Source organism: Malaclemys terrapin, chromosome 5 (genome assembly GCF_027887155.1).
Source record: "Malaclemys terrapin pileata isolate rMalTer1 chromosome 5, rMalTer1.hap1, whole genome shotgun sequence".
NCBI lineage: Eukaryota > Metazoa > Chordata > Testudines > Emydidae > Malaclemys > Malaclemys terrapin.
Window position 1 is genome coordinate 10,517,096 of NC_071509.1, and position 27,888 is coordinate 10,544,983.

Here is a 27,888-nt window from a genome sequence, read left to right on the forward strand (position 1 = left end):
CATCAGGTGAATTTTGGGGGTCTGTTTTGTGTATTGCCAGGGTGAATTTAGCATAAATAATGGGGAGTAGAGGCCAATCAAACTTTCATTAAAATAAATGGAAAGATTCCCTTTGACTAAATGGGAGTTGAATCAGATCCTAGTTGAGCATGCATGAGGCAATGGCTGTCTTATAATGCGGAGGGTTTGTTTTCTTTTACACCGGCATGTTAGTGGCCACCATAAAGAGGGGTGCTTCTACAGAATAAGGAGGGCCATCAGCAGCCTCCTTGCAAAAATCCCTTGAAGTGAGCTTGGTTGCATAACTCAACTTGGTCACAGCCCTGCATTGATTTCAGTGGGAGTTTTGGGTACAAACACAATGCATGATTGGCTTCTTAGGCCTTGATTTAGGAAGGTACGTAAGCAGGGGTCACAGATCCTAGTGAGTACTCCCTCTTGGCCAAGTTGAGTTATGCTATTTCCCTTTCCGAGAAATCTACCTATAAAATGTATAACTCTCCGAAGGGCACGGAGTGGCTGTGAAGCAGTCAACACACACACTTTGCACAGTCTTACCCCCTTGTGCTGTCTTATACTTAATCATGTAAAGCACAGGGAAGAACAGATCACAGAGCAGTAAACACTAAGTGCATGTTCTTACCTCAGTTTCCTCACCCTCCAAGCCATCCTTTGGGCTAGGGTTAATGTCCCTTGGGTTGTCCAGAGTCTTTGTTTCTTTTTTTAAACCGTCCTGGTTATCTGGTCTTTTGTGCTTTTCCTGGTAAGATTCCACTGCTCTTAGTTTCCCCGCTCCCTCAGCTGGAGAGGTGGGGTGGGGGATCTAAAACTGGATTTCTAAAGATGCACCTACTTTTTTAGCATAGCCCTCAGAAAAGGTTAAGTTATTACCCTTGTCCTTAAGTAGGTCTCTTTGTATCTGGCTGGTGTGTACGTGCTGCAAGCCCTGTCAACGATGATGGATCCACATACATATAGGCGTTCATGACGCAACAGTTTTTTCATAATACAACTTCACAATATCAATCAGAATGCATAAGTTGTACAGACAGAACCCCAATTCATCATAGCATGTGCGTATCTTTAAGCACATATATTATCCCACTGACTTCTTTAAAGTTACTCAGTTGCTTAACTATCTTCCTCTATTGAGTAACAGAGGGGTAACCATGTCTGAATCTGTAAAAAGCAACAGAGGGTCCTGTGGCACCTTTAAGACTAACAGAAGTATTGGGAGCATAAGCTTTCGTGGGTAAGAACCTCACTTCTTCAGATGCAAGTAATGGAAATTTCCAGAGGCAGGTATAAATCAGTATGGAGATAACAAAGTTAGTTCAATCAGGGAGGGTGAGGTGCTCTGCTAGCAGTTGAAGTATGAATGCCAAGGGAGGAGAAACTGCTTCTGTAGTTGGATAGCCATTCACAGTCTTTGTTTAATCCTGATCTGATGGTGTCAAATTTGCAAATGAACTGGAGCTCAGCAGTTTCTCTTTGGAGTCTGGTCCTGAAGTTTTTTTGCTATAAGATGGCTACCTTTACATCTGCTATTGTGTGGTCAGGAAGGTTGAAGTGTTCTCCTACAGGTTTTTGTATATTGCCATTCCTGATATCTGACTTGTGTCCATTAATCCTCTTGCGTAGTGACTGTCCAGTTTGGCCAATGTACATAGCACAGGGGCATTGCTGGCACATGATGGCATATATAACATTGGTGGATGTGCAGGTGAATGAGCGGGTGATGTTGTAGCTGATCTGGTTAGGTCCTGTGATGGTGTTGCTGGTGTAGATATGTGGGCAGAGTTGGCATCGAGGTTTGTTGCATGGGTTGGTTCCTGAGTTAGAGTTGTTATGGTGCGGTGCGTGGTTGCTGGTGAGAATATGCTTAAGGTTGGCGGGTTGTCTGTGGGAGAGGACTGGCCTGCCTCCCAAGGTCTGTGAAAGTGAGGGGTCATTGTCCAGTATGGGTTGTAGATCATAGGGTAGCCGTGTTAGTCTGAATCTGTAAAAAGCAACAGAGGGTCCTGTGGCACCTTTAAGACTAACAGAAATATTGGAGCATAAGCTTTCGTGGGTGAATGCCCACTTCATCAGACGCAAGGCTTGTGTCTGATGAAGTGGGCATTCACCCACAAAAGCTTATGCTCCAATACTTCTGTTAGTCTTAAAGGTGCCACAGGACTCTCTGTTGCTTCCTCTATTGGGCTTCTAATATGTATCTTGTCTTAGCATTAGAAATATTATTTTTAAAATATTTCCCTTATTAAATATGAGAATGTGCTTAACAATTATAAAATTAATTGATATATAAAAGTATATGTGTAAGAAAAAGCTTTAAGTGACTGATTATTCAACAACTTCCATTATTTAAACAAATTATTTAGTCATCAGTTTGTTACTATTTGTCCAGCTCTCCTGAGGTTTTATTTTACATTTTTAAAATACTTCTAAAAAGTAAGCTGTATGTTCAAAAACACTGTATTACAATTCAAATTCTCTACAGAGAGCAAATACCTGAAAAAGTCTACATGAAAAGAACATTACATTGAATTGAACATAAGGAAAAAATAATGTTTATTGTTGAAGGAGTCTATATATTTTAGGCTTTTCTACGACACTTTTGTATCGAAGCACCATTGACTAACATAGTATCTTTAGGTACAATTATTTATAATTTCCACAGTTAGGCTTTAAAATGAAAGTATTTTCATACATTTTCTATATGATTTTGTTCATAATTGTTCACAGGATTTATGGTAATTTATACAATGTGTGATTAATAGACATATGTAACTGTAAGTCAATAGTTTAGAGACTTGCAACTCAAGATTTTTGGAAACTATCTCAGCATATAAAAAATGTGAAAAAAAAAAAAAATCCATTCCATCAGTAACCCAAGCCAACAGGCACAAAATCATTTGGGGCATAATTACTTACTTGGCCAGAGTTTTTCCAAATGTTATTTCTAATCCCAAAACATGCTTGACACTGTCATGGCATGGACCTGTTAGTGCATGAAGCATCAGTTTGGTGTTAACCGCACTGAATTAAAATGAGCTGTGTTCACCTCACAAAGGGAGGCCTAATATTGATCAGTAAAGAGACCAAGGGACATATAGGTAATAATGTTGAGAACCAGACCTACATTTTTAAAGAATGGGGATGAAGATGGCTTGCTGGGGTATAGGCAGTTGAAAGCAATCACTTCTAGTCCCTGTAGGGATGGGCTTGAAAGGGTTTGGGTGGCTGTCCTGCCTTCTTGATAGAAGTATAAGTGTTCTTCCAACCTGTGATTTTTTTATATGTTCATTAGATTTGCAATCGATCCACATGGCCTCCTTAAACAGGACATTTTACTTTCTGTTCTAGCTCCCTTTACTCTCCATGTTTGAACCTCTTCCTTAGTCCTCTAGAACCATAAAGAATAGGTATTGAGAGAGGGGATTTATAAAACCATTTGAAGTATTAAGTAGCTTTCCTCTTTGCAGTCTCAGGAAGCATACAGCAAATCTCAACTGCCTGTTAGGCCAGGTATTTGATAAACTTCTTCATTAGCAGAGGATAGACAGCACATTACAATATGACAAATAAAAGGCAAAACTGTGATTTTTTACCAAAAACAGGAGAGTTCAAAATAACATTTTATCATGAACTGCAAATGTTCATCTTTGAGTGTAACGTTATGGACCGCACAAATGTTTCATGTAAAAGGCTGCGTATAATTTACAGGGCTCTGTAACCTAGGGCCAATCCAGTGTCACTGAAATCAGTGGGAGTCTGAAGTAACAGGAGCTGGATGGCGTAGTAACTTTGCAGTTTTAATATTGTTCTGTACAGCTAGATCAACATGTAAAACGGTAGTTTAGAGTGCATGCCATATTTTTTTGTTTTCATAAACTTTACAAAAGGCCTCAAAGTTCTCCATTACAAGCTGAAAGAAACTGTGATGTTAATAGAAAAGCTTTATTTATGAACAAGAAAGACAGTTTGTTGTGTAAGGCCACATGGCACAGCATTGTCATTACATGTTGTAAGGTTTGGGGAGAAAGCATCTTTCATTTTAATTCTTTGCATGATTAAAGTCATTCAATTACCATTCAAGTTAATTAAATAGCTTTTATGATTTAATTTCAGTGAAGGGAAAAATGATCAGCCATTAAAATTATGATTGAATGATGATTTTTTTTATTATTGCGGTAGATAACAGGAAAGAGCTTTTGAGATAAGTTTAGTAATAAAAAATCCTTCTGGTAGTCTGTAAAATGTGTTATCAGTAATGAAAAAGGGTTTGTTGATATTGTTAATTAATAAGTGATGAATTAGTCTGGAACCTGACACTTAATTTGCCCCAGTAATGGCACTGTGGGAAATCACAGAGTATATCAGGCTGTCACTCTGAATAAGAAGCCACCCTTTCTGAAATTTGTAACATGATTTAGATTTTCAAATGAAAATATGCATTGGGACTTTAACTAGAATGAGGAACCAGCTGAAAGAATAGATTTAGTCTGTAATATATTAGGGCAAAGAAAAGAAAAACCAAAACATCTATTTCACTATTTATAGAAGTTCTGCTGTTTTTCTTAAGAGCATGTATTTCCCATACTAATGAATGAAGTTCATTGAAAATCTGTAGACAATCTTTTAAAGGAAGAGGCTAAAGTTATAAGCATGATTTCTATTTACTTTGGAAGGAATAGTTTTCATGCAGTCTGATTAGCTGGAGGGGGATTATACACACTTTGGAGATTTTATGAGGCATTTCAGCACCTTGATACAAAAGTTTCACCTACATTTAAATCTTACCCAATGTGCCCATTCACACACTCAAGTGCATCCTTTTTTTTCTGTTTACTAATCATAACCGTATAGTTCACTGTTTAGGTATTGGTGAAAAAAATCTTTGTTGTCTTAATCCATAAGAGGAGACGTCTTCATTTCACATTGGCCTGTAAGAATCAATTTTATGTGAGTTTATCCATAAATTTATCCTCCTTATACTGCACCCCATCACCATGTTATCTGAGTGCCTTTCTTTCCTTTGGTTTATAGTCTGTAAAATTTCTTATATTCCTATTCTTTATTCCTACCTGAACACAATCTATTGTAAATACAAGTGTAGAAACTGCCCTAGAAAAAGATAGATTCCCAAACCAGTTCTATCCGTGATACACAAGTGAATTCATTTGATGTGGGAGGAATGATTCACTGATACCTTTATGAAATGTTACTTGGAATGTGGGGCTAAGGGGAAATCCTTTGTTTTCTGAATATTTTTCAATAAGGAGGAGCTATCAGACACAGTTCAAATATGTGTCTTTTTCTGAGCCTTTAGGGGTGGGGAACCTCCAGCCCCTTGCTTAATTTCATCCAGCCTGCAGCAAGTCTCTGTGCTGGAGGCCGAAAGCCGTGAGCCTCGGCACCGCCCTGGAGGGCTGGAGCCATGATTGCCGGCTCACCCTGCTGCGGGGAGAAGCTAGGGTGCCAGGCCAGTCAGTTGGCTGCTCCTGTGGCCCCTAGCCGCAGGGGCGATCCAAGAAAGCGCCGAGTCCCTGTGTGCCTACCCCGCCCACAAGGCCCTGCCCCTGCAGCTCCCATTGGCCAGGAACCGTGGCTAGGGTGACCAGACAGCAAGTGTGAAAAATCAGGATGGGGTGGGGAGGGTAATAGGTGCCTATGTAAGAAAAAGCTCCACAAATCGGGACTGTCCCTATAAAATCGGGACATCTGGTCACCCTAACCGTGGCCAATAGGAGATGCAGGGGCAGCGCCTGTGGGTGCGGGCACGACGCAGAGCTGCCTGGCCACATCCTGGCTGCTTCCAGGAGCGGCGCGGGGCCAGGGTAGGGGGGGAGACTGCCTTAGCCCCGCTGCCTACCAGGAGCTGCCTGAGGTAAGCAGCGCCCGGCTGGAGCACCCTCCACCCCCACCTCCCTTACCCTCTCCTGCACCCTAATCCGCTGCCCCAGGCCTGATCACGCTCCTGCACCCCACCCCACCCCCAGAGCCTACTCTGAGCCCCCGCCCAAGGTCGGAACCCCCTCCAGCACCCTAATTCCCTCCCAGACTCTTCCCCTCACCCCAGCCATGAGCCCCCTCCTGTACCCCAATTCCCTGCCCCAACCGTGAGCCTCCTCCCACGCCCAACCTCCTCCCAGAGCCCATACCTCCACCCTGAGCCCCCTGCCCCAGCCATGAGCCCCCTCCAAGAGCCCACGCCCCCACCCCTGAGCCCGCTCCCACACGCCAAATCCCTCAGTCCCAGCTTGGAGCCCCCTCCTGCACCTCAAACCCCTTATTTCTGCCCCACCCCGGAGCCTAGGCGCAACCCCAGGCCTCCGTACCCCCCTGCGTGGCACTGTGTGGCCCACGACTGATTTTTTTCTGAGAGTCAGTGGCTCCTGATAGAAAAAAGGTTCCCCACCCCCGCTTTAGGAACCAAAATACGCCCCCTTTACAACTATGTTATTTCTTTGACTTCAGCTGAAAATGGGAATTGCCACAGGAATATAAGAATTGAAATACTGATCAGACAATAAATCCAGCTAGTCCAGTACCTGTGAAAATGTCTGTTACCAGATGTATGATGAGCTAACTGGCTCTGTGGATGAGGGGAAAGCAGTGGATGTGTTATTCCTTGACTTTAGCAAAGCTTTTGATACGATCTCCCACAGTATTCTTGTTGGCAAGTTAAAGAAGTATGGGCTGGATGAATGGACTATAAGGTAGACAGAAAGCTGGCTAGATTGTTGGGCTCAATGGGTAGTGATCAATGGCTCCATGTCTAGTTGGCAGCCAGTATCAAGCGGAGTGCCCCAAGGGTTGCTCCTGGGGCCGGTTTTGTTCAATATCTTCATTAATGATCTGGAGGATGGCGTGGACTACACCCTCAGCAAGTTTGCAGATGACACTAAACTGGGAGGAGTGGTAGATACGCTGGAGGGTAGGGATAGGATACAGAGGGACCTAGACAAATTAGAGGATTGGGCCAAAAGAAATCTGATGAGGTTCAACAAGGACTAGTGCAGAGTACTGCACTTAGGACAGAAGAATCCCATGCACTGCTACAGACTAGGGACCGAATGGCTAGGCAGCAGTTCTGCTGAAAAGGACATAGGTGTTACAGTGGATGAGAAGCTGGATATGAGTTGAGAGTGTGCCCTTGTTGCCAAGAAGGCTAATAGCATTTTGGGCTGTATAAGAAGGGGCATTGCCAGCATATCGGGGGACGTGATCATTCCTCTCTATTCGACATTGGTGAGGCCTCATCTGGAGTACTGTGTCCAGTTTTGGGCCCCACACTACAAGAAGGATGTGGAAAAATTAGAAAGAGTCCAGGGGAGGACAACAAAAATGATTAGGGGGTTGGAGCACATGACTTACAAGGAGAAGCTGAGGGAACTGGGATTGTTTAGTCTGCAGAAGAGAAGAATGAGGGGGGATTTGATAGCTGCTTTCAACTACCTGAAAGGGGGTTCCAAAGAGGATGGAGCTAGGCTGTTCTCAGTGGTACCAGATGACAGAACAAGGAGTAATGTCTCAAGTTGCAGTGGGGGAGGTTTAGGTTGGATATTAGGAAAAACTTTTTCACTAGGAGGGTGGTGAAGCACTGGAATGGGTTACCTAGGGAGGTGGTGGAATCTCCTTCCTTAGAGGTTTTTAAGGTCAGGCTTGATAAAGCCCTGGCTGGGATGATTTAGTTGGGGATTGGTCCTGCTTTGAGCAGGGGGTTGGACTAGATGACCTCCTGAGGTCCCTTTCGAACCTGATATTTTTTGATTCTATGCATCAGGGCATGGGGCAAGACACCCAGAAGAGAACTGTGGAATAATCGACTGTAACAGTCTGGCAGCATTTATAAGAAACACCCCATCCTGATGGCAGTCATTGATCCTTCTGGGAAGGTGTAAGTAGTTGGATAGCCTGTTAGAGGTCAGACTTGGGCTCACCAGCCATCTATGATGAGAGAAGTAGTGCAGCACACAGTGTTTTTCAAAGAGGTTGAACAACTGAAGAGCCCAACACATCTGTGGCTGCATCTCTGACCTAAAAGATATTCCAAGGGATGGACTGTGGTACTGATGGGGAGAAAAGTGAAGAGATAGGGAGATTGTAGAGGGAAAACATCAATTGCCCAGGCTGCCGGGTTTTGGGCAACAGGGACATACAAGAAGTTCTGTCCTATCGGGAAATATGAGTTTGGGCAGATATGTGTGCTCATTGAGACCACAACCCAAAAGGACATTCACTCAGACTCTGAGTTGGAGTCACCAGCCTTCTTGCAATCTATCCTTTTTTGTGGGGAACAGCAGCCCATACAAAAAAATTGTCCCTTTCTGAAGTGTGATGATAGAGCAAGATTGCAATCTTACTGTGGCTGTGTGGTCTCAGTTTTCCCAGAGTATATACTATGACGGTATGGATCAAAGGGGAAGTAGAAATATCAGCCAAGTGGACTCAAGTGTATCCAAACATTGGTACAGGGGGGATGTGAGATCTTGCAGGTGACTCCTGCAACCACTGAAGCCTTTTACAATGGTGACCTTGTGAGTTGGAGATAGAAGGGCTGACTACTATTGTTGGTGACCCATTCATTGCCCTGAACAATTGTTGTGAGGTAAGCCGCGCTATACATTCAATTTTTCTTGAGCTACAGAGGGTGACCTGTGGACAAGCGACAGGATCATGACCACAAAAAAGAAGATGCTGCAGAAGGCAGGTCCTCTGGCAACTGTTTGAGTATTTGGGAGCATCCCAAAGCAATCCAACAAGGGAGAGGAAACCAGAATACACGATTTACACTTGTAGGGAACTATTTAACGTATGACTTAAAACACCCCATTCTATTAGCACGTATTGATCTTGTTGGGAAAGGAATCAATACGTTTTGTTGGGCCCTGAGACAGGCAACTCACCACTCTACCTGGATATAAGGAAGATGAAGGTGTCTCTTTGGAGAGCATGTGGGCTGAGCAGTTTTGATTGAGGAACCGTAGAGGCAGTTAAACCTGGGCAGAAGGTTTGAACTAGTCCTTATGTTACTTTAAAAAAAAAAAAAAAAAAAGGCAAGCCAAATCTAGGAAATGGTTGAATTTTCACTTTACATACTGAGTGAACTCCTATTGTCGAGTAGGTTAGAGGGAAAAAAAAGTCTTCCTTAGGGGATGTTTGTCCCCAACTCATATCAAATGGTGGTTGTCTTATTCCTGAAGCATGAGAGTTTATAACTCCTTTATCCAGTCTAATATTCTCATTATGTGTAAGTGGATGAATAGGTGGATAGTCTCATAAATAGGTAGATATCCCATCCTTTAAAAAGAAATCTTGAAAAGCTTTTTGCTTCAGCAATACCTAGTGACAATGAATCCCACCGGTTAATTATTATTAATTATTATTCACATTAAGGTAATGTCTAGGGGCACCAATCATAGACCAGATCCCCACTGTGCTAGGTTGAGCATGAACACTTAACAAAAAGATAGTCCCTGACTTAAAGAGCTTACAATCTAAATAATTTGAAAAGAAACAACAAGGAGTAAAAGAAACAGGTAGAGAGGGAGCACAAGGTAACAATGACACAATTCTGGCCACCATAAAAATCAGTGATCAATTTTGCATTGTGGGAGAAATAAAAATGTGTTTTTTTTTAATCAGTTTCCAATTTATTGCAAGTTCATTTTCATTGCCCATTTTTTTGGTTTTGTTTCTCTTTTATAATATCCTCTATATGGACCGGCCACTAGAGGGGGAATGGATACACATTTTATAACTGTGTTACATTAGTAGGCCCAAATCATTTCTATGATGGATTTTCCATGCTTCTAATTATTTAAATTACTAATTACAGAACCCCTTCTACATCCCTTTTCTATTTAGGGTAAACAGAAGTGAACACAGTATTCCCATGACTTATACAAGAGAATTATGTTTTCAGTGTTACTCACTGTGATGGGTTGAATCGGAGAAACCCCCTTGGGGCTGCCAACTGATGTGCCAAGACTACTTCTACCCCTGCTTTCCTGCCCTGGCAGCTTAAGACTTCAGTGCCCTGCCTGGTTTGAGCCAGACCTGCTAGCCTGCTGCAAAGCCAGAACCAGGGTCTGAACCACGTCTCCTAACAGCTGTAGGCTTAACTGAAAGCAACTTACAGAAGCATTCCTGTCTTTAACACCCAGATATCCAACTTCCAAATTAAGCTTTATACAGGGTAAAATGGATTTAACTCGTGCATTGTTCGCCCTCTAGAACACTGATAGAGAGATATGCACAGCTGTTTGCCCTCCACCCCCAGGTATTAATACATACTCTGGGTTAATTAATAAGTAAAAAGTGATTTCATTAAATACACAAGTAGGATTTAAGTGGTTCCAAGTAGTAACACACAGAACAAAGTGAATTACCAAGCAAAATAAAATAGAACACGCAAGTCTATGTCTAAAAAACTGAATACAGATAAAAACCTCACCCAGTAAGCTTCCTTTTACAGGCTATTATCCTTCTAGTCTGGGTCCAGCAATCACTCACACCCGCTGTAGTTACTGTCCTTTCTTCCAGTTCCTTTCAGGTATCCTTGGGGGTGGAGAAGCTCTCTCTTTAGCCAGCTGAAGACAAAATGGAGGGGTCTCCCAGGGGTTTAAATAGACTCTCTCTTGTGGGTGGAGACCCCCTCCTGACTCCTATGCAAATCCAGCTCCAAGATGGAGTTTTGGAGTCACATGGGCAAGTCACATGTCCATGCATGACTCAGTTTTTACCAGCCAAGCACATTCCTGGGAAGGCTCAGATGTGGATTGGCATCTTCAAGTTCATTGTTGGCTTAAGTGGTTTTTGATTGGGCACTTAATTTGCACTTTTCTCAAGAAGCTGACCAAATGCTCTACTAGGCTAGTTAAAATCAAACCAGTACACAGCCAATACAAAAATGATACATGCATACAAATGGGATGAATACATTCAGTAGATCATAACCTTTACAGAGATATGTTACGTGGCATATGTAGCATAAAACATATTTCAGTTGGGTCATATATATGAAAACAGTATTATATATATATATATATAAAGCATATGTCCATAAAGCCTTATGTGGGGCACTGTCACACTCACATTTATGTTACTCACACTTCTTTAAATGTTATTTCCTTTCTTTGATCACCTCAACACATTGACTAGAGGTTTTCATTGAGCTTTCCAGAATGGTGTTCAGGTCTTTTTAGTTAATTGTTACAAATAATTTAGACGTCAGCATTGTGGACAAGTAGTTCTAATGATTCCCTCCTATATTCTTTACCTTGCATTTGACACACTGAAGCTCATCCATTAGCCCTTTATCCCTTCTCCTCACTTTTGTTAGTCCCTTTGCAGATCCTCAGTCTTCTCTGCTTTTGACAAACCTAAATAATTTGATGTCTGCAAATTTTGCCACTCTACTGTTCACCTTTTCCCCCGATCATAACTAGAAATGTTAAACTCCAACCCTAGTATGGAATTTTGGGACAAACTATTCTTAACCTTTTTCTGTGTACAAAATTGGCCATTTATTCTCTTTATTTTCTGTCCCATGGCTAGTTTGTAATATAGGATGTTAGGTGACATCTCATTTTGTGACTTTCATAGAATCATAGAATCATAGAATATCAGAGTTGGAAGAATATCTTCTGACAGTGGCCAGTGCCAGCTGCTTCAGAGGGTATGAACGGAGTAATTTATTGAGTGATCCATCCCCTGATGTCCAGTCCCAGCTTCTAGCAGTCAGATATTTAGGGACGCTCACAGCATGGGGTTGTCTCTCTGACCACCTTGGCTAATAGTCATCGATGGACCTATCTTCCATGAATTTATCCGATTCTTTTTTTAACCTGGTTAGGCTTTTGGCCTTCACAATACCCCCTGGAAAAGAGTTCTACAGTTTGACTGTACATTTATTGAAGAAGCACTTTCTTTTGTGTGACAAAGTCAGACGAGATAGCTACCAGAGCGTGATGGAAGGCAGGTATATTAGCCCTAAAATGCTAAAGTCCCTTTTCTCCATGAGCTAAAAAGAAGTTACCTTAGGTCAACTAGGGATGCCTGCATCCAATTAAGGGCTGCCTGTGACCTATAAAAACCCCTCTTCTGGTGAGTGAAGAGGAGGAGAGATGAGAGACAAGCTGCAGCAGGGCTAGTAGCAACAGGGAGAAAAAGGCTTTTCATGGGGGGAAGGCAGCTCTCCTCCCTATAGAGGAAGGAAACCAAACTAACTGACTTTTTGGGGAAGGACTGGCACATGGAGGCCAGGATAACAAGGCAATACCCCTAAGACAGGGCATGGAGAAAGATTCCCTTTTTGTGTTATGAATTGGTTCCTTTTGGTTTGGCTAAAGAGTGCTGCTTAGGCCTACCCTGCAGACACCTTGTAAATATTGAAAAAACAAACCCTGAGTGAGGAAGAAAAACTCTCCGGAGTGGGACTGACTTGCTCCAGACCCCCACCACCAGAGCAGAAATGCTGAGCCTATCTAGGTGAAGGAGGTGCCTTACCACATATGTTTGTTTTACTCCTACTGCCTATTAATTTCATTGGATGACCCCTGGTTCTTGTGTTACGTGAAGGGGTAAATAATACTTCCTTATTCTCTTTCTCCACATCATTCGTGATCATATAGACTTGTATCATATACCCCTTATTCGCCTCTTTTCAATAAGAACATAAGAGTAGCCATATTAGATCAGACCAAAGGTCCATTTAGCCCAGTATCCTGTCTTCTGACAGTGGCCAATGCCAAGTGGTCCAGGGGGGATGACCAGAACAGATAATCATTAAGTGATCCATCCCCTATCGCCAGGGCCGGCTTCAGCTTTTTTGCCGCCCCAAGCGGGGAAGGAAAAAAAAAAGAGATAATGTCACGATTGGCGGCACTTTGGCGGCAGCTCTACTGCGCCACTTCATTCTTCAGCGGCCGGTTCTTCCCTCCGAGAGGGATTGAGGGACCCGCCACCGAATTGCCGCTGAAGACCCGGATGTGCTGCCCCTTTCCGTTGGCCGCCCCAAGCACCTACTTCCTGCTCTGGTGCCTGGAGCCAGCCCTGCCTGTCGCCCATTCCCAGCTTCTGGCAAACGAAGGCTAGGGACACCATCCCTGCCCATTCTGGCTAATAATCATTGATGGACCTACCCTCCATGAACTTAGCTAGTTCTTTTTTGAACCCTCTTATAGGCTTGGCCTTCACAACATCCTCTGGCAAAGAGTTCCACAGACAGACTGTGCGTTGTGTAAAAAAAATACTTCCTTTTCATTGTTTTAAACCAGCTGTCTGTTAATTTAATTTGGACCCCTGGTTCTTGTGTTTTGAGAAGGAGTAAATAACACTTCCTTATTTACTTTCTCCACACCAGTCGTGATTTTATAAACCTCAATCATATCCCCCCTTAGTTGTCTCTTTTCCAAGCTGAAAAGTCCCAGTCTTATTAATCTCTCTTCATACAGAAGCAGTTCCATACCCCTAATCATTCTTGTTGCCCTTTTCTGAACCTTTTCCAATTCCAATATGTATTTTTTGAGATGGGACGACCACATTTGCATGCAATATTCAAGATGTGGGCATACTATGGATTTATATAGGGGCAATATGATATTTTCTGTCTTATTTTCTATTCCTTTCTTAATGATTCCCAACATTCTGTTTACTTTTTTGACTTCCATGGCACATTGAGTGGATGTTTTCAGAGAACTATCCACAATGACTCCAAGATTTCTTTCTTTAGTGGTAACAGCTAATTTAGACCCCATCATTTTATATGTATAGTTCGGATTATGTTTTCTAATGTGCATTACTTAGCATTTATCAAAATTGAATTTCATCACCCAGTTTTGAGAAATCCTTTTCACAGTCTGCCTGGGACTTAACTATCTTGAGAAGTTTTGTATCATCTGCAAATTTTGCCTCCTCACTGTTTACCCCTTTTTCCAGATCATTTATGAACATGTTGAATATGACTGGTCCCAGTACAGACCCCTGCGGGACACCACTACTTACCTCTCTCTGCATTTTGAAAACTGACCATTTATTCCTACTCTTTGTTTCCTATCCTTTAACCAGTTACCCATCCATGAGAGGACTTTCCCTGTTATCCCATGACTACTTACTTTGCTTAAGAGCCTTTGGTGAGGAACCTTGTTAAAGGCTTTCTGAAAATCTAAGTACACCATATCCATTGGATCCCCCTTGTCCACATGTTGTTGACCCCCTCAAAGAATTCTAGTAGATTGGTGAGGCATGATTTTCCTTTACAAAAACCATGTTGACTCTTCCCCAACAAACTATGTCCATGTAGGTGTCTGAAAATTTTGCTCTTTACTATCCTTCCTTATGTCATTCCCTATGTCTTTCAAGCTGAACTGTCACAGTCCTTTTAATCTCTCCTTCTGTGGAAGCTGTTCCATACCCCTAATCAATTGTGTTGCCCTTCCCTTTATCTTTTCCAATTCTCATATATTTTTTTAGGTGACACAACCAGGACTGCATACAGTACTCAAGATGTGGGTGTACCATGGATTTATACAGTGGCATTATGTTTTCTGCTTATTATCTATCCCTTTCCTAATGATTCCTAACATTCTGTTAGCTTTTTTAACTGCAGCTACACATTGAGCAGATGTTTTCAGAGAACTATCTTCAATGACTCCAAGAACTTTCTTTAGTGATAACAGCTAATTTAGACCCCATGATTTTGTATGTATAGTTGGGTGTAATCGGGTGCAGACTCACCTGGCAGTGCCCCCTGCTGGTCATTTCGGGGAATTAGCTTCCAGCCTCTGGAGCACCCCCTGTCAGCCAGTGTCGTGCTACCGCTGGCCCCCATGACCCTCCCGGACCCCGGGTGACCCTTTCAGTGGGTGCTGCCCCCTGGCAGTACCCCATTGTTTCTCAGGGTCCCCCCCACCCAGGGGAACCCCCACCCACTACCTCACCTCGCTTCAGTTGTAGGCTACTGCAAATCTCCAACTCGCCCCCACACCCTGGGGCAGTCTGCAGTGTAAGCCACTCATCATAGGCAAGGTTGGGTCTGGACCTGCTGCCTCCACCTATTGTTGGGCTGCCCTTCAGCAGCCCCAGTACTGGTCTTAAGCCCTCAGGTAGGCCCGCAGCCTGGGGGTTTTCCAGGCTGGAGTGCCCCAGCTCCTCTAGCCTTCCCCCAGCCCTGCTCCACTCCCAGTACCCTGCTCGGCTCCCTAACAGCCAGGCCATTCTCTCTCTACAAGCAGAGAGAGACTGTTTGGGCTTCTGGCTCGCAGCCTCTTATAGGGACCAGCTGGGCCTGATTGGGGCATGGCTCCAGCTGTTACTGCCTTCCCCAATCAGCTGCGAGACTTTTGCCTCCTTTCTTTTTACGCTTGCAGGGTTTCTTTGTGTTTGTTGGGGTGGAGGGTGGGAGGAGGGAGTGTTGAGCGAGAAGGCAGTGTTATTGGCCTAAGTTTAGAGAACGTTTATTAGGTGTATCTGGCTCATGCTCCCTTGAAAAACTCCCCTGTTTGCAGCTCCTGTTTGCTAGCGCCTCGGGTCACTTATGAGCTGTTTTTTAAAACCCCTGCTCTCTCTGATTTAGCCCTGTGACGTTGTGCAGTCTATATGGTTTTATAAAAACTTGATAATACGTCAATATAATGTAACTGAGATAGTTTTAGAGAAAATACGGTAATAAGTGAATGTAACGTAACTGGGATATGCTTAATGCAAAAGGTCTCTTGTAAGGTATCATTACAAAGCTTATAATCTACTGAGTATGATCATCTGATTTGTATAAATGTACCACTCTTGTATCTAAAACTAGAAATATAAAATGTAACTCTGAGGGCCTATTGTAATTGTGTAAAGTGTGGACCATTAATGATGGTTTGGAATCTTGATGACTCCCATTGTCTGCAGATGGCTGTATTTACCTGTGAGTCTTCCTGTATATGTGTGTGCTGGCAAGTGAGTAATGAAGTCTTGCAGTGACATGTGATCATGTCACCTGAACTGGAATCCATCTTTAACCTGGTGCTTTTCCAGTGAGGGGGAGTGGAAACCCAGAGAGACAAAGAGGTCCCGCCTTATGCAAAAGATATATAAAGGGGGGAAGAGAACAGAGAGGGAGAGGAGCCATCATGAAGAATCCCCTAGCTACCACCTGAGCTGCAAGAAGAGCTGTACCAGGGGAAAGAATTGTGCCCAGGCCTGGAAGGTGTCCAGTCTGAGAAAAACTTACTGAAGCATTTCTGAGGGTGAGATTATCTGTATTCAGTTTGATTAGGCATAGATTTGCGCATTTTATTTTATTTTGCTTGTGACTTACTTTGTTCTGTCTGTTACTACTTTGAACCATTTAAATCCTACTGTCTGTATTTAATAAAATCACTTTTTATTTAGTAATTTACTCAGAGTATGTATTAATACCTGAGGGAGCAAACAGCTGTGCATATCTGTCTATCAGTGTTATAGAGGGCGAACAATTTATGAGTTTTCCCTGCATAAGCTTTATGCAGGGTAAAACGGATTTATTTGGGTTTAGACCCCATTGGGAGTTGGGCATCTGAGTGCTAAAGACAAGCACACTACTGTGAGCTGTCTTCAGGGAAACTTGCAGCTTTGGGACAGGAGATTCAGACCCTGGATCTGTGTCTGGAGCCAGACGGGAGTGTCTGGCTCAGCAAGACAGGGTGCTGGAGTCCTGAGCTGGCAGGGAAAACAGAAGCAGGGGTAGTCTTTGCACATCGGGTGGCAGCTCCCAAGGGGGTTTCTGTGATCCAACCCATTCTCCTCTTGTGAAGTAATCCTAAAGGGATGACAGGCTAGAGCCTCCTTAGGCAGATCTGAGCCTTGCCTGGCAGGCCCCTAGACTCAGCACACAGTCCCCTGAACAGACCACAGAATACATTTCTATCAAGCAGGCACACGGCAAGCAAGCACACAACAACAAACCACTAACAGACAACAAACTCACCCCCTTCGCCTGGAGAACTCCCTCGCAAAAGTCCCCTGGTTGCTAGCCCCTGAAAGCAAGTTCTGGTTTCATCATTGTACACTTAAGCCAAATGGCATGGAGGTTCCATGTGGGTGATAGATGGTGATACTATAGTCAAGGGTAAAGAAGCATGAAAATACCAGGGCAAAGGAAGGTCCTCAGAAGTGTCTCTATTAGATCTTGTGGACTTCTGGTTTCCCCCTGTATATGGTGCATATACTTGTTGTTTTGTACTTTGATTGTATCTTTGGGTGGATGTCATGACCCAGCATAATCTGTTGATGAGGACCATCCCCATTGTAGGCATCCATCACTTCTGTGTCTGACTATTCCTCACTTTGCCAGTTACCTCCAGTGAGTTTACTTCCTCAAATTTGCTGTCTAATACACACACTATTAGCAGTTAATTCTGTCTCAGCAAGCATTAACTTCTGGAGTTTGATCATTCTGTCCCATGCTGTTTTATCCATAGAGTACAATCCTGTATGCTGCCTGTCCCCCTGTCTATTTACTCTCCCCATGGTTGCCTCACGTTTAGGGACATATGAGCAATTCCTTCACCTCATCTCTGGTAGTACTAGGCCCTGTACCACATTTCTGTCAGTACCATCAGTTTTCCAGCCTCGTTGGTACTTTGATTTGGATCTCTCTGTACTGTGAATCTTATGGAATTACTTAGCCCATTGACATAAATTCATGTAGTAAAAATGTATGCAGCATATTAGGTTATCATTCTGTAATGAGTTAATTACAATCAAGATATTATCTAGATATCTGAACTGATGGTATGATCTTTTTCTGAGGTTGTTTATATGGAAAGCAAAAATGCCTCACATTAAGGTTTAAGGTCATGGCAGTGAGCAGCTGATTATGCTAACGTGAAGTAACGGTGTCCAATACAGTATGACATTTACATGAAGTTGAGGTAAACATTTGACATTCAGTGGCCTCTTTAGCATTGGGATTGAAAACCTTTTAGCAGCAGCCACAAATTTATGTTTGCTGTTGGAAAATTGCTTTGGGAAATGATCTGGATCAGAGAAGTAAATTTTCTGTCAAGATAAACTTTAGTAGTGAGCCAAGTTTGGTTTAAAAAATCCCTAGATGTTTTATCTCATTTTTATTAACGTTCTTTAATATTTCCCACACTCTCTCTTAGCAAGCCAAACTGTCAGTAGAAGCATTGAACTACAGGCACAGATTCAGGTTTACTCCAGAGAGCTCACTTTAGCTCTAGTCTTGCAAACACGAGCCATTGATAGCAGACGTGCTTCAAAGAGCTGGCAGTTGCTAAAAGAATAAAAACCACTGGAATTCAATAACTGAACTATTCTTGCAGTTTAGTTTTGGATTCTCAGATTTTATTTTATTTTTCTTTTGATTCAGATTCTTTTTCAGCTGATGTACAAATTCTGGGAGTGGAAAGACAGGGATGAGGAGGGACTGGAAATTAAGGAGAATAAAAATGGAGCAGACTTAATACAAACAGGAAAGAAAATCTGTGTTTAAAGGATCTTCATAAAACAGTTTCCAGTTTGAGTCCCACATCTATTAGGAAGCTGTTTGCCTGCATCTTTTACTACCCATTAGAACATAGAGGTGTCCTATTCCGTTGAGTCTTGTTATAGGCTGCAGTGAATACCTTAATTGGATAACCCCCTTTTCTATCAGTTAAATACACACATGCATATTTCTTATTACGGATTTTATTGAAAAAACAATTTGAAGTCTTCTGTCATTAAACTCTACTGCTACAGCTCGCTGTTAGTAGGAAAGGGAACAGCATGTCTTCAGAGGAACCCAGAGGAAAGTCTGCTGAGGCTATGTGCTTAGTCACTAATCGTATAAGCCAATCATAATTTAAAATCATCTGCATTAAGCATGAGGACTGGCTGGCACAGTGGATTTGATACAAACCTGTCACATTTGGAGTCTTGTAGTCAGCTCTTGATAATGTCACAAATGGAAATGAATTGGTCATAATCCCATACTGTCCACAGTAACGAACACCTAGCTGGGCATTACTAGCTGTACCTGCTATGGACGTGAACAGTGCAGGAGAGTTGGTGTGGATCAGAATTGAGGTTTATTAGTAGAGCTGTGTGTGATGTTTGCCTAGCACCTGCTCACTCTATTTATATTTGGCCACTGCTAATAGTTCTTCACTCCCAGGAGCACTGAGTTTTACACGTTGCTTTTGTAAAGTACATTTTTTACTTCTCCCTTCATGTGAATAGTTGGCACATTTCTGAACTCAGAGTCCATTTCATTTTGGTCGGCTACATTTAATTATTTCCCACAGATTCTTCCTCCCTGGCCTTGAAAGTAGACTATTAGGGATGACTGATACTAGAGAACAAGAAGAACAATTGGTTTAAATCCTAAATAATTGTGTCTGAGTACCAGCAAGTGACATCTTATTAATAATAATAATTAATTAATAATAATGATAAAATGTCTGTCTTGAAGAGAAATACAGATTTCACTCCAAATATGTTCATTATAAACCCGACATATTGCAATAAAATTACAGTGTTCCTCAGCATTCAGCTGGGTTCTTCACAGTCACCCACCCAATTATAAATTTCTGTCTTGTTGCTTTGTTTCATTCATTTAGTGTAGTCAGGCCTTTTTTTTTTTTTAAGACAACTTCAGAGGCAGACTGCATTCAACCCTGTTCTTTCAGCAAGTTTCTCTGCTCTAACAAAGGATGTGGGTAATGCTTTCCATGGTTTTGACTGTTTGATTTTTACCTAATAAATACTCGGAATGGTTGTTTCTAAGAACTGACTGGGTTTGGTGTGTGTCAGTATTTCTCTGAAATGTTAACCTTAGGTCTCTGGCATTTTTCCAGACCACCAGACAAATTCAGGCTTTGAGGATAAGTATATGTTTCCTCAAGTAACCGGACATTCAACTTGTTAACACTGGACTGGTCCTAAAGAGCAACCTTGTGGCATACTGATAAATTGTACATGGGAAAAATGCCTGATATTTGTTTATTGTAATATCTGTGACTACAAAAGCTGAGTGTGAGAGAGATTGAGTCAGGGGATGGTTAAGAGAATCAATTGAGCTCAAGCTTAGCTCTGAAACTGGACACTTTTTGTTAGGAAAGCAAACTGCTTTTGGTATAAATATCTAGTTTTCTAGAAAGTCCATAGTGAGTTGCTACTAATACAGCTAGGAAATGCTGCTGTTAAAACTGGAAGAGGTACATGATGTTGGAATTCAACTACCAGAATTGTGGAGAGGGAAGAGTGCATTGTTGTTTAGATTCACCTCCCAATGAAAGTGTGTGAGGGTGTGTGTGTGTGTGTGTGTGACAGTATCCTTCTAGAATGTCTTTGGATGGCCCTCCTACAATTACAACATGGGAGGTAACATAGAAAAAGCTAACTTATCTTGTCTGCCTTGTCACCTATCCTTCTCTCTCCCTTCTTCATGTTCCTCCATCCTTCGTTTTTGTCTTTCTTATGCAGCAAACCTATATTTTTATTATACTCTCCTTTCCACAACCCCTTCCATCTTTGCTTGCTCATTCTGTAAAGCAATATATTTCTATACTCACCTCAGCCTTAGATTTTTTTTTCCTTATCTTTGCCGGTTCTTTTGGTTTATCATCTTTTTTTTTAAACCTGGTTTAGTCCTCTTCAATTAAGTCTTTTCCCCTTGTCTTTTCCCTCCTTGTCCTCATTTTCTTCCTCTTTTCTTTAATTTGAATACATTTTAGCAGTAGTAATAAGCTTGCTAATTAAATGCTGCTTCCCATTTGCCTTTCAGAAAGCTGTCTGATGTGGGCTTTTTATTCAGAATATTCTTTTGCTACCACAGTAGAACAAAACACAAAAGGAAACAAATTTAGTATGTCTGAAAAAAGCAAATGCTGGGCTTTTTAATCAGAGCAGACGAAGATGATTAAATATAGGCATTTAAAGAGTTACTCAGTACCCTGACCATAAAAACATACCATGTATGTTAAACTATACAAAATACGTTCAGGTATATGATCTTTCTTTGATATACACAAGCAAGGAGATTAAGAGCTTCATCTAAGGTTTCATCCTTAGCCCACTATAGAATACCTAGATATTGCTGTGCATATGGCATGTAAGATCATCCACTGGTGTACTTAAGCACCGGCAGTACTTAAGTACAATGAGGAGTCTAAAGGATGGAGTTTACAGCTTTAACTTAGAATTTCTTTGTATTTATATTCAGGCCAGATACAGAATATGATACATTAGCATTGATTTTGTGATTTCATGTCATTTTTTTCTGTAGTTCAGAAAGTACAAGAAAAAGCCGGGAAGGGACATAAATCATCCCTCATATGTATTCAGAGCATATACACTAACATTTCCTTCAGAACCGTTATTGGGTACACTGTGACTGCGTATTGATGTTAGTAGCAAAAGATTGTCTATTAGGGATCCATAACACTGACTGAGTATTAACAATCCTCATGAAAGATAGTTTCCTTGCCTTGTCTTGTGTGTGAAAATACTGAAAGGAACAGCTTGAGCTAATTGCCTAGTTAAAAAAGGGAGATTTTCTTTCTAGTGGAACATAATAAGGGGATGTATTTAAAATAGTTTTACTCTCTGACCTTCCCCTAGAAACTCTTGGGCGAGAAACTGTGTCACATTTCACCCAGAAGCATATTTTTGTAGCCATACTATAAATCTCTGATAAGGGGATCAAAACAGAAACACTGACATTATTGTGGATAGTTAGTTGAATATCAAATCTGACAGGAATAATCAGCAAGTGCTTTCTCCTATTGCTCCACGTACACTACAAAGGTAGTGATGTTCAAATATACCCACGTAAGCTGCCTGAAAGTGGAATGGATATCACTGCATTTTGATTAGTTGGATTGTAACACAATAAATGCTTCCCCTTTGCATTTGGAATATTCATTTATTTCTCACATTAACTTTCAGAACAGATTTGGGCAGCCTTTAGAGTATCATTGTGGTTTATAGTCATATAGCTTAACTTAAATGACAAGGGACCACAGTGACTGCTCAGGACCCCCAAGAGATATGTACAGGTGTCCTTTGGAGACCTGAAGAAGCAGAAGTTTGTCTTGTGATGTTGTGGCTGTCACTCGTCTGTTTAGAAAAAAGATTGTTTGTGATTATTTGAAAAATATCATCTCTGAAGTTGAATATCTGTTATCCTATGTGTGGAGGGTTCATCTATCAGCAACGGGGAGCAAGTCATTGGTGGTAACTACTCTCCTTTTAGAGAAATGGTAAGAGGAAGTAATGAGATTAGCCCTCATTGTGAAAAGTACTGCACTTTTAAAAATCAGATTATCTCTTTTAGTTTGCTTAAGGTGTCAATGCAAGATGCATGAAGCACAGAGGTGAATAAATCACCAAGGCTGAATTGTTCAAGTCTCTCAAAACCTGGTTTGAAATCGCTAACACTGATAAACAGCATGAATAATCTGTAGATGTTTGCAATGACTTGCGTGTAAAACACACCCCACCCGTATGCTAAAAATATGAAGAAAGCTAGTATGTTTGCATCAGTCTTGCAGCAGATTTACATGCACCAAGACATCTTATATGTACATGAACTCTGAGGAAAAATGAATACACAGGCACTGTTTCTTATAGTAACAGGAGTTACTGAAGAAATAAATGCAGTTCAATGTTTTTCACATATGTAGAACTTTAACTGTCTTGGGGTGGTCTTGGAAGCCTTCTGTCAAACCAACTTAAACCAATCAGTTTGCAAGATGACATTAATGTTACATTTTGATTTGAGGGGCATACCATAGTGCTTGTAATTAAAGTTAGTGAGCCAAATTCTGCAGACCTGCCTCAGGCAAAACCCCCATTTGCACTCAGTGGAGATTTTCATGAGCAAAGACTGGAAAATATGGCCCTAAATTAGCATTGTGTAAGGTATTTTGTCTTAAAAAACTCAGCAGACACTGAATCAAACAAGGGGCTGTCTTGCTGTTGGTTCCATCATTGATCATTTAGGGCCTTATCTTCTTCCAGTGAAGTCAATGGGAGTTTTGCCATTGACTTCAGTGGCTGAAGGATTAGATCCTTGCAGATTTGAAGTGGAACATAAAGATAAATGCACTATTGCTTACATGGTTAAATACCATCCTAGCTATAATGGTCTGAGCAAATTTCAAGACAGCAGGGAAATTGTAAGTGGCTTAAAACCAAAATCATTAATTTTTTATTTTAAAATTTGCAATAATGAAAAAAAAAAAAAGATCCTCTCCCGATGCGGATTATCTTGGCTTTCATTTATGATATTGTAGTTTTACTATATAAAATAATCTGATTACAGTGCAGGAATACTTCATATTTAATTAATATAAATCAGAGTGAAAGTTGCTAAAGAGATGAAGAATAAGCTTTGGCTCTTCGAAGGATGTGCTCATTTGACATTTAGAAATAATTTATAAAATATTCCTTTTTATATAATTAAACATTATTGCCTACTAAGGGTCTATGCAGAAAAAAAAAAAACCTTGGTTTGATCCTTTCGTGATCTGTATTTTATAAACCCTGTCTTAGTGTTATAGGCATTTTTAAAAAAAATTGTACATCTAAGTTAACATTAAAAATGTCAATTTTGTGGCACTTTCTTACATTGTTGCTAGCCCTGGCATGAAGAAATAAGTACAAAGTGTATACATTTTACAAAATCCTTTATCTGTCATATTTTATTAGAATGGTATACTGTATGAAGAAGGTTCGAAAAGGTGCATTGCCTGATGATATAAAAATGCAACACTCTCGTTTTCATTGACATGTGTGGAGTGGTTCAGAAAAGCAATCAGTAGGTTGGTCACATATTGGAGAGAAAAATCCAAAATACAGGAAAAGCAAGCATTTAAAGAAAGGCAATAAAATGAAACAGCTGCATGGCTCTGTATTAACAAAGCACTGTTGATATAATCACCAATCCCTGTGTCAATACTTAGTAAGGTAAAATCCTATACTTTCTACCTCTGCAGATATTTTTAGAAGGGTGGGCTGTTAAGGATGTCTTGTGATTAAAGTGACTGGCAAGCTAGGCATTCCCAAGACAGGGTTTTATAGTGGTTAACTATGGTAACCATAAGTATGCTCTAATCACCCTATGCCTAATGGGCCTGCAGTGTTACACCCAAGGTTCTACTTTTGAAACACACAGATCTTTCACTACTGAAAATTGGATTGCTGCCTCCTTAGTCCTTTCATCATTACTCTACATTGCACAGATCAGTGGTTTCTCTGCTTTTAGCATTCGGCATAAGAGCATGAAAGGGGGACATGCTAGTAGATTTTAAATAGGCCCTTTAAAATAAGGTGTTTTTTTTTTTTTTTAAAGGGAAAGACGAAGTAGCATTTTGTAGGCTGTCTATTTTTTTTTAATCAGACTTTGCAATGTGATTAATTCCAATACAGAATGTACTGATGGGATATGCTGCATCTTTGTGGCTCTTAGTACAACTTAGAAGTCAGCTGTCTTGAAAAATCTTCAGAAATATTCCCTAGTGACAGATTAGAACTTTAGCCTTTCCAAGATGACTCAGCTCCTTCTTTTAGTGATATACTGTTACAGGTAGCATATTAACAAAAATATATTTGCTATGCCATGCTTTTTTTTTATCATCAGTAACATGGTGTATGTGGATGTGTAATAATTACACTGTGAAGCCATCTGCTAAATTTTAATTTTTCAATTTTATGTGGCTTCCTCACTGCTAGATTTTCAATTCAACACTTGTATGTGAAGAGAAAAGAGGTTAAACTGTTGTATTTTGCATACAGGTAACAATTCATGTAGTATACACCAGTCTGTAAAAACTGTAAATGCTATTTTTTTTATTTTAAACATTTTTGTAGTTTACAAAAAAAATCAATCAATAATTGGTACCTTTTTACACTCTCGGATTCCTGAATATTGTCAGATCTTCAAAGGGAATATTATCATATGAAATGTTAGGACTGACTGTCCTGAAGATTTTAAGACACAATAAAGCTAACATATCAAGTCTTTTAGACAGATCCTCTTACAATTTCAGCAAAGAAGTGCATCAAAAATCATCAGAAAAGCACAGTAAACCCCCATCCAACTGTCTGCCCATTGTTATTTGGTTGCACATTGTTTAAATTCCCACAGAAAATCACACCTCACATTCCCTTGCTGGCTGCTGGTGACAGGAACAAGATCCATATTCATTAATGATCACCAGGGCTCCTTCAATGTGGTTGGGTTTGTAATCAACGTAATACTCCTGGGCTGACATGGCAGCCATTTGATGCATGGTTTGTTTCTGCTTCTGCTTTCTGCGCTGTGTCACAAAGCACTGTCTGAGTTGCCTTAGGCTGGCTGGAAAACACTTCCAGGAGACATACAACACTAAAACCACTATGAGGAAAGAGAAAATCAGTGCCATGGTCCCTGTCACCACCTTGTGAATCTGAACAGCATTCTCAGTGTTTTCACTGGGGATAGTTACGGTTATGGCATTTGTTGTTCTTTCTCCGTCAGTATCCTGCACATCATATATTATTGTGGCAGGGCTATAAGTGAACATTTGGTCACTGTTGTTTGTTACTGCTGATAGCATGTTAACACTTGTTGGGTCTTCTGCATCTTCGCATAAGTGAAAAGCATACACTGCATCTAAAACATCCTCCCCCTGTGCATATTCAGGGGTGGCACAGAGCAGATTGCTGTCATAGCGACCCTTAAAGTTACTTAGCCAGGAGGCCAAGGCGCAAATGTTACGGCTGCAATCCCAGATGTTTGCAGAAAGGCTGATGCTAGTGAGTGATTTCCAGGAGTTGAGGATTCTTGGATCAATGTAGGTTAGCTGGTTGGAATCCAGCTGCAGTGATTGGAGGTGAGGTACACTTTCGAAAACATGAGGTTCAATGTATTCAATCTCATTGCCAGAGAGATCCATTTTTTCCAATTTCCATATCCAGTCCAAGGAATTGACTACAATAGTGACTTTATTCCTTCGTAGGCAGAGAGAATGCAGTGAAATGAGCCTTGGAAAATGGGCTAAATTCACCTTCACCAAATCATTGTGCTCGAGGTGTAGTTCAGTGAGTTTAAACAAGCCTGCAAACGAGTTTCGAGCCAGGCTTTTCAACTGATTGTATCCTATGTCTAGAAACTTCAGGCTGCGACAGTCCTGAAAAATTCTCACTGGCACAAACTTGATGGCGTTTGACCGCATGTGCAAAGTTGTTAGTTTTCTCAGCCCATGAAACAGATCTGGTTCCAAAGACTGCAGGTTATTATATGATAAATCCACACTACGCAAGTTTGGCATAGGTCGGAAAGTAGTATTGGGCAGTTGAGTGATTTTGTTGGAACTCAGAGTGAGTTCTTTAACTCTCCGCAATTTTTGAAAGGCATTCTCCTCCACTGAGCAAATGTGATTGTGATCCAGATAGAGCCACGTGAGCTGCATTAACCCTGTGAACTGTCCATCATGCAGCTCTGAAAGGCTGTTGTACCGCAGAGACAAGCCCATCATGCCCGACAGGTTGCGAGGCATCTCTGTAAGATTCAATGACTCACAGTACAAAAGCCTGCCCTCACACCGACATAGCTGTGGACACCCACTATTCACGGCTGGAAGCATTTTTAAAAAGACACCCAGTGTACACAGTATCAACCCTGGGGGCTTCCACAGCAACCAGTTTAAACAGAGACCAATAAGAAGGAAATCCATTAGCAAGAATATTTCCAAATATGCTTGAGAATGTCCATTGAAATCTTTTCAAATTCTACATCATATTTTATTTCAGGGCAAAAAAAAAAGACACAGAGGCAAATATTTCACTTTACAGCATGCAGGAGCTGTGCAGCATTAAAGTTCACAGACATTCACAGGTAAAAGGATGTTGATTTTGTTCATGTTAGATGCTGCAGCAAAGAAAAAAAAATCTTTCTTCATGAAAGAATTTAATTAAAAAGTGTCTTACCCACCCTTTTCCAGAGAGTGACAACCTCCATTCAGTTGCTTCCTTTGTGTTTGGACTAATTATATGCAGAACTAAAAAAGACCCCTCTGTGCTACAAATTCAGTCCCTTTCAATTTTGTGCAAAGCTGGCAGGCTCACAATGTCTTATTTTGCTTCTGCTCAAAGAGCTAAAGGGATGTCCAGCTAGCTTTTTAGCTGACTTCTAGGACCTGCAAGTTTCAGAACTATGTGCATGAGCTTGATCTTCTCTTTCTCTCTCTCTCTGTGTCCTTTTCTCTGCAGTTAATACTGTGACGTTGTGAAAAAAACTCCAAACTCTTTACTAACGACTCCACAGGATTTGACAATCTCTTTAATGTCCATCATTTGAAACGATCATTGACCGGCACAACCTTTACTCCACAGAGACAGATTACAATTCACTCACTGACCGGCTAAGGATAGCTTTATTTCCCATTCTTTGTTCGCTTTGCTTGTTAGGTGATGCTTAGAGCAGAGAGAGAGACAGCAAGAATCCCTTCCCTTCAGCTGAGCAGTATGTTGCTAAAGCATGCAGAGGCACCTAGTGCTCACTGAGTGTCGTAAGCTGCTCATGATTGTACGCCTGCACTGTGCATCTCAGACATGGGCAGATTGAAAAGGGGTGGGCATAAAACCAACATTTTAGTGAGCCAGGAAAGTAATATATGTTCTTTGATGAAATGGAAAATACTTTAAGCCTATCTCTCCATTTCTCAAACACACACACACAAAAATCATCAGCAGGAGCCCGGCATTTCTAAGTAGGAAGCTATAGAATTAGATTTTTTTCTTTCTTTCCCCCCATCCCTTTTGTTTAAACTCGACTGAATTCATAAGGCACATAGGGATTAGATGGGGGGGCAGTATTTGTTTCTTGTTTTGAGAATGAGTATATAAAATGTGATTTTTGGATTT

General features: G+C 41.2%; 2 protein-coding genes across 3 annotated transcripts in view; one reads left to right on the plus strand and one right to left on the minus strand.

The window, feature by feature from the left end:
* CTNNA2 (catenin alpha 2) overlaps window positions 1-27,888 on the plus strand; it is a 747,858-nt gene that overhangs the window by 516,898 nt on the left and 203,072 nt on the right. The window lies entirely within an intron of this gene.
* On the minus strand, window positions 24,812-27,506 carry LRRTM1 (leucine rich repeat transmembrane neuronal 1). The gene has a single exon (XM_054029840.1). It carries the CDS (start codon window positions 26,697-26,699, stop codon window positions 25,134-25,136), a length of 1,566 nt encoding a protein of 521 aa, XP_053885815.1. The 5' UTR covers window positions 26,700-27,506; the 3' UTR covers window positions 24,812-25,133.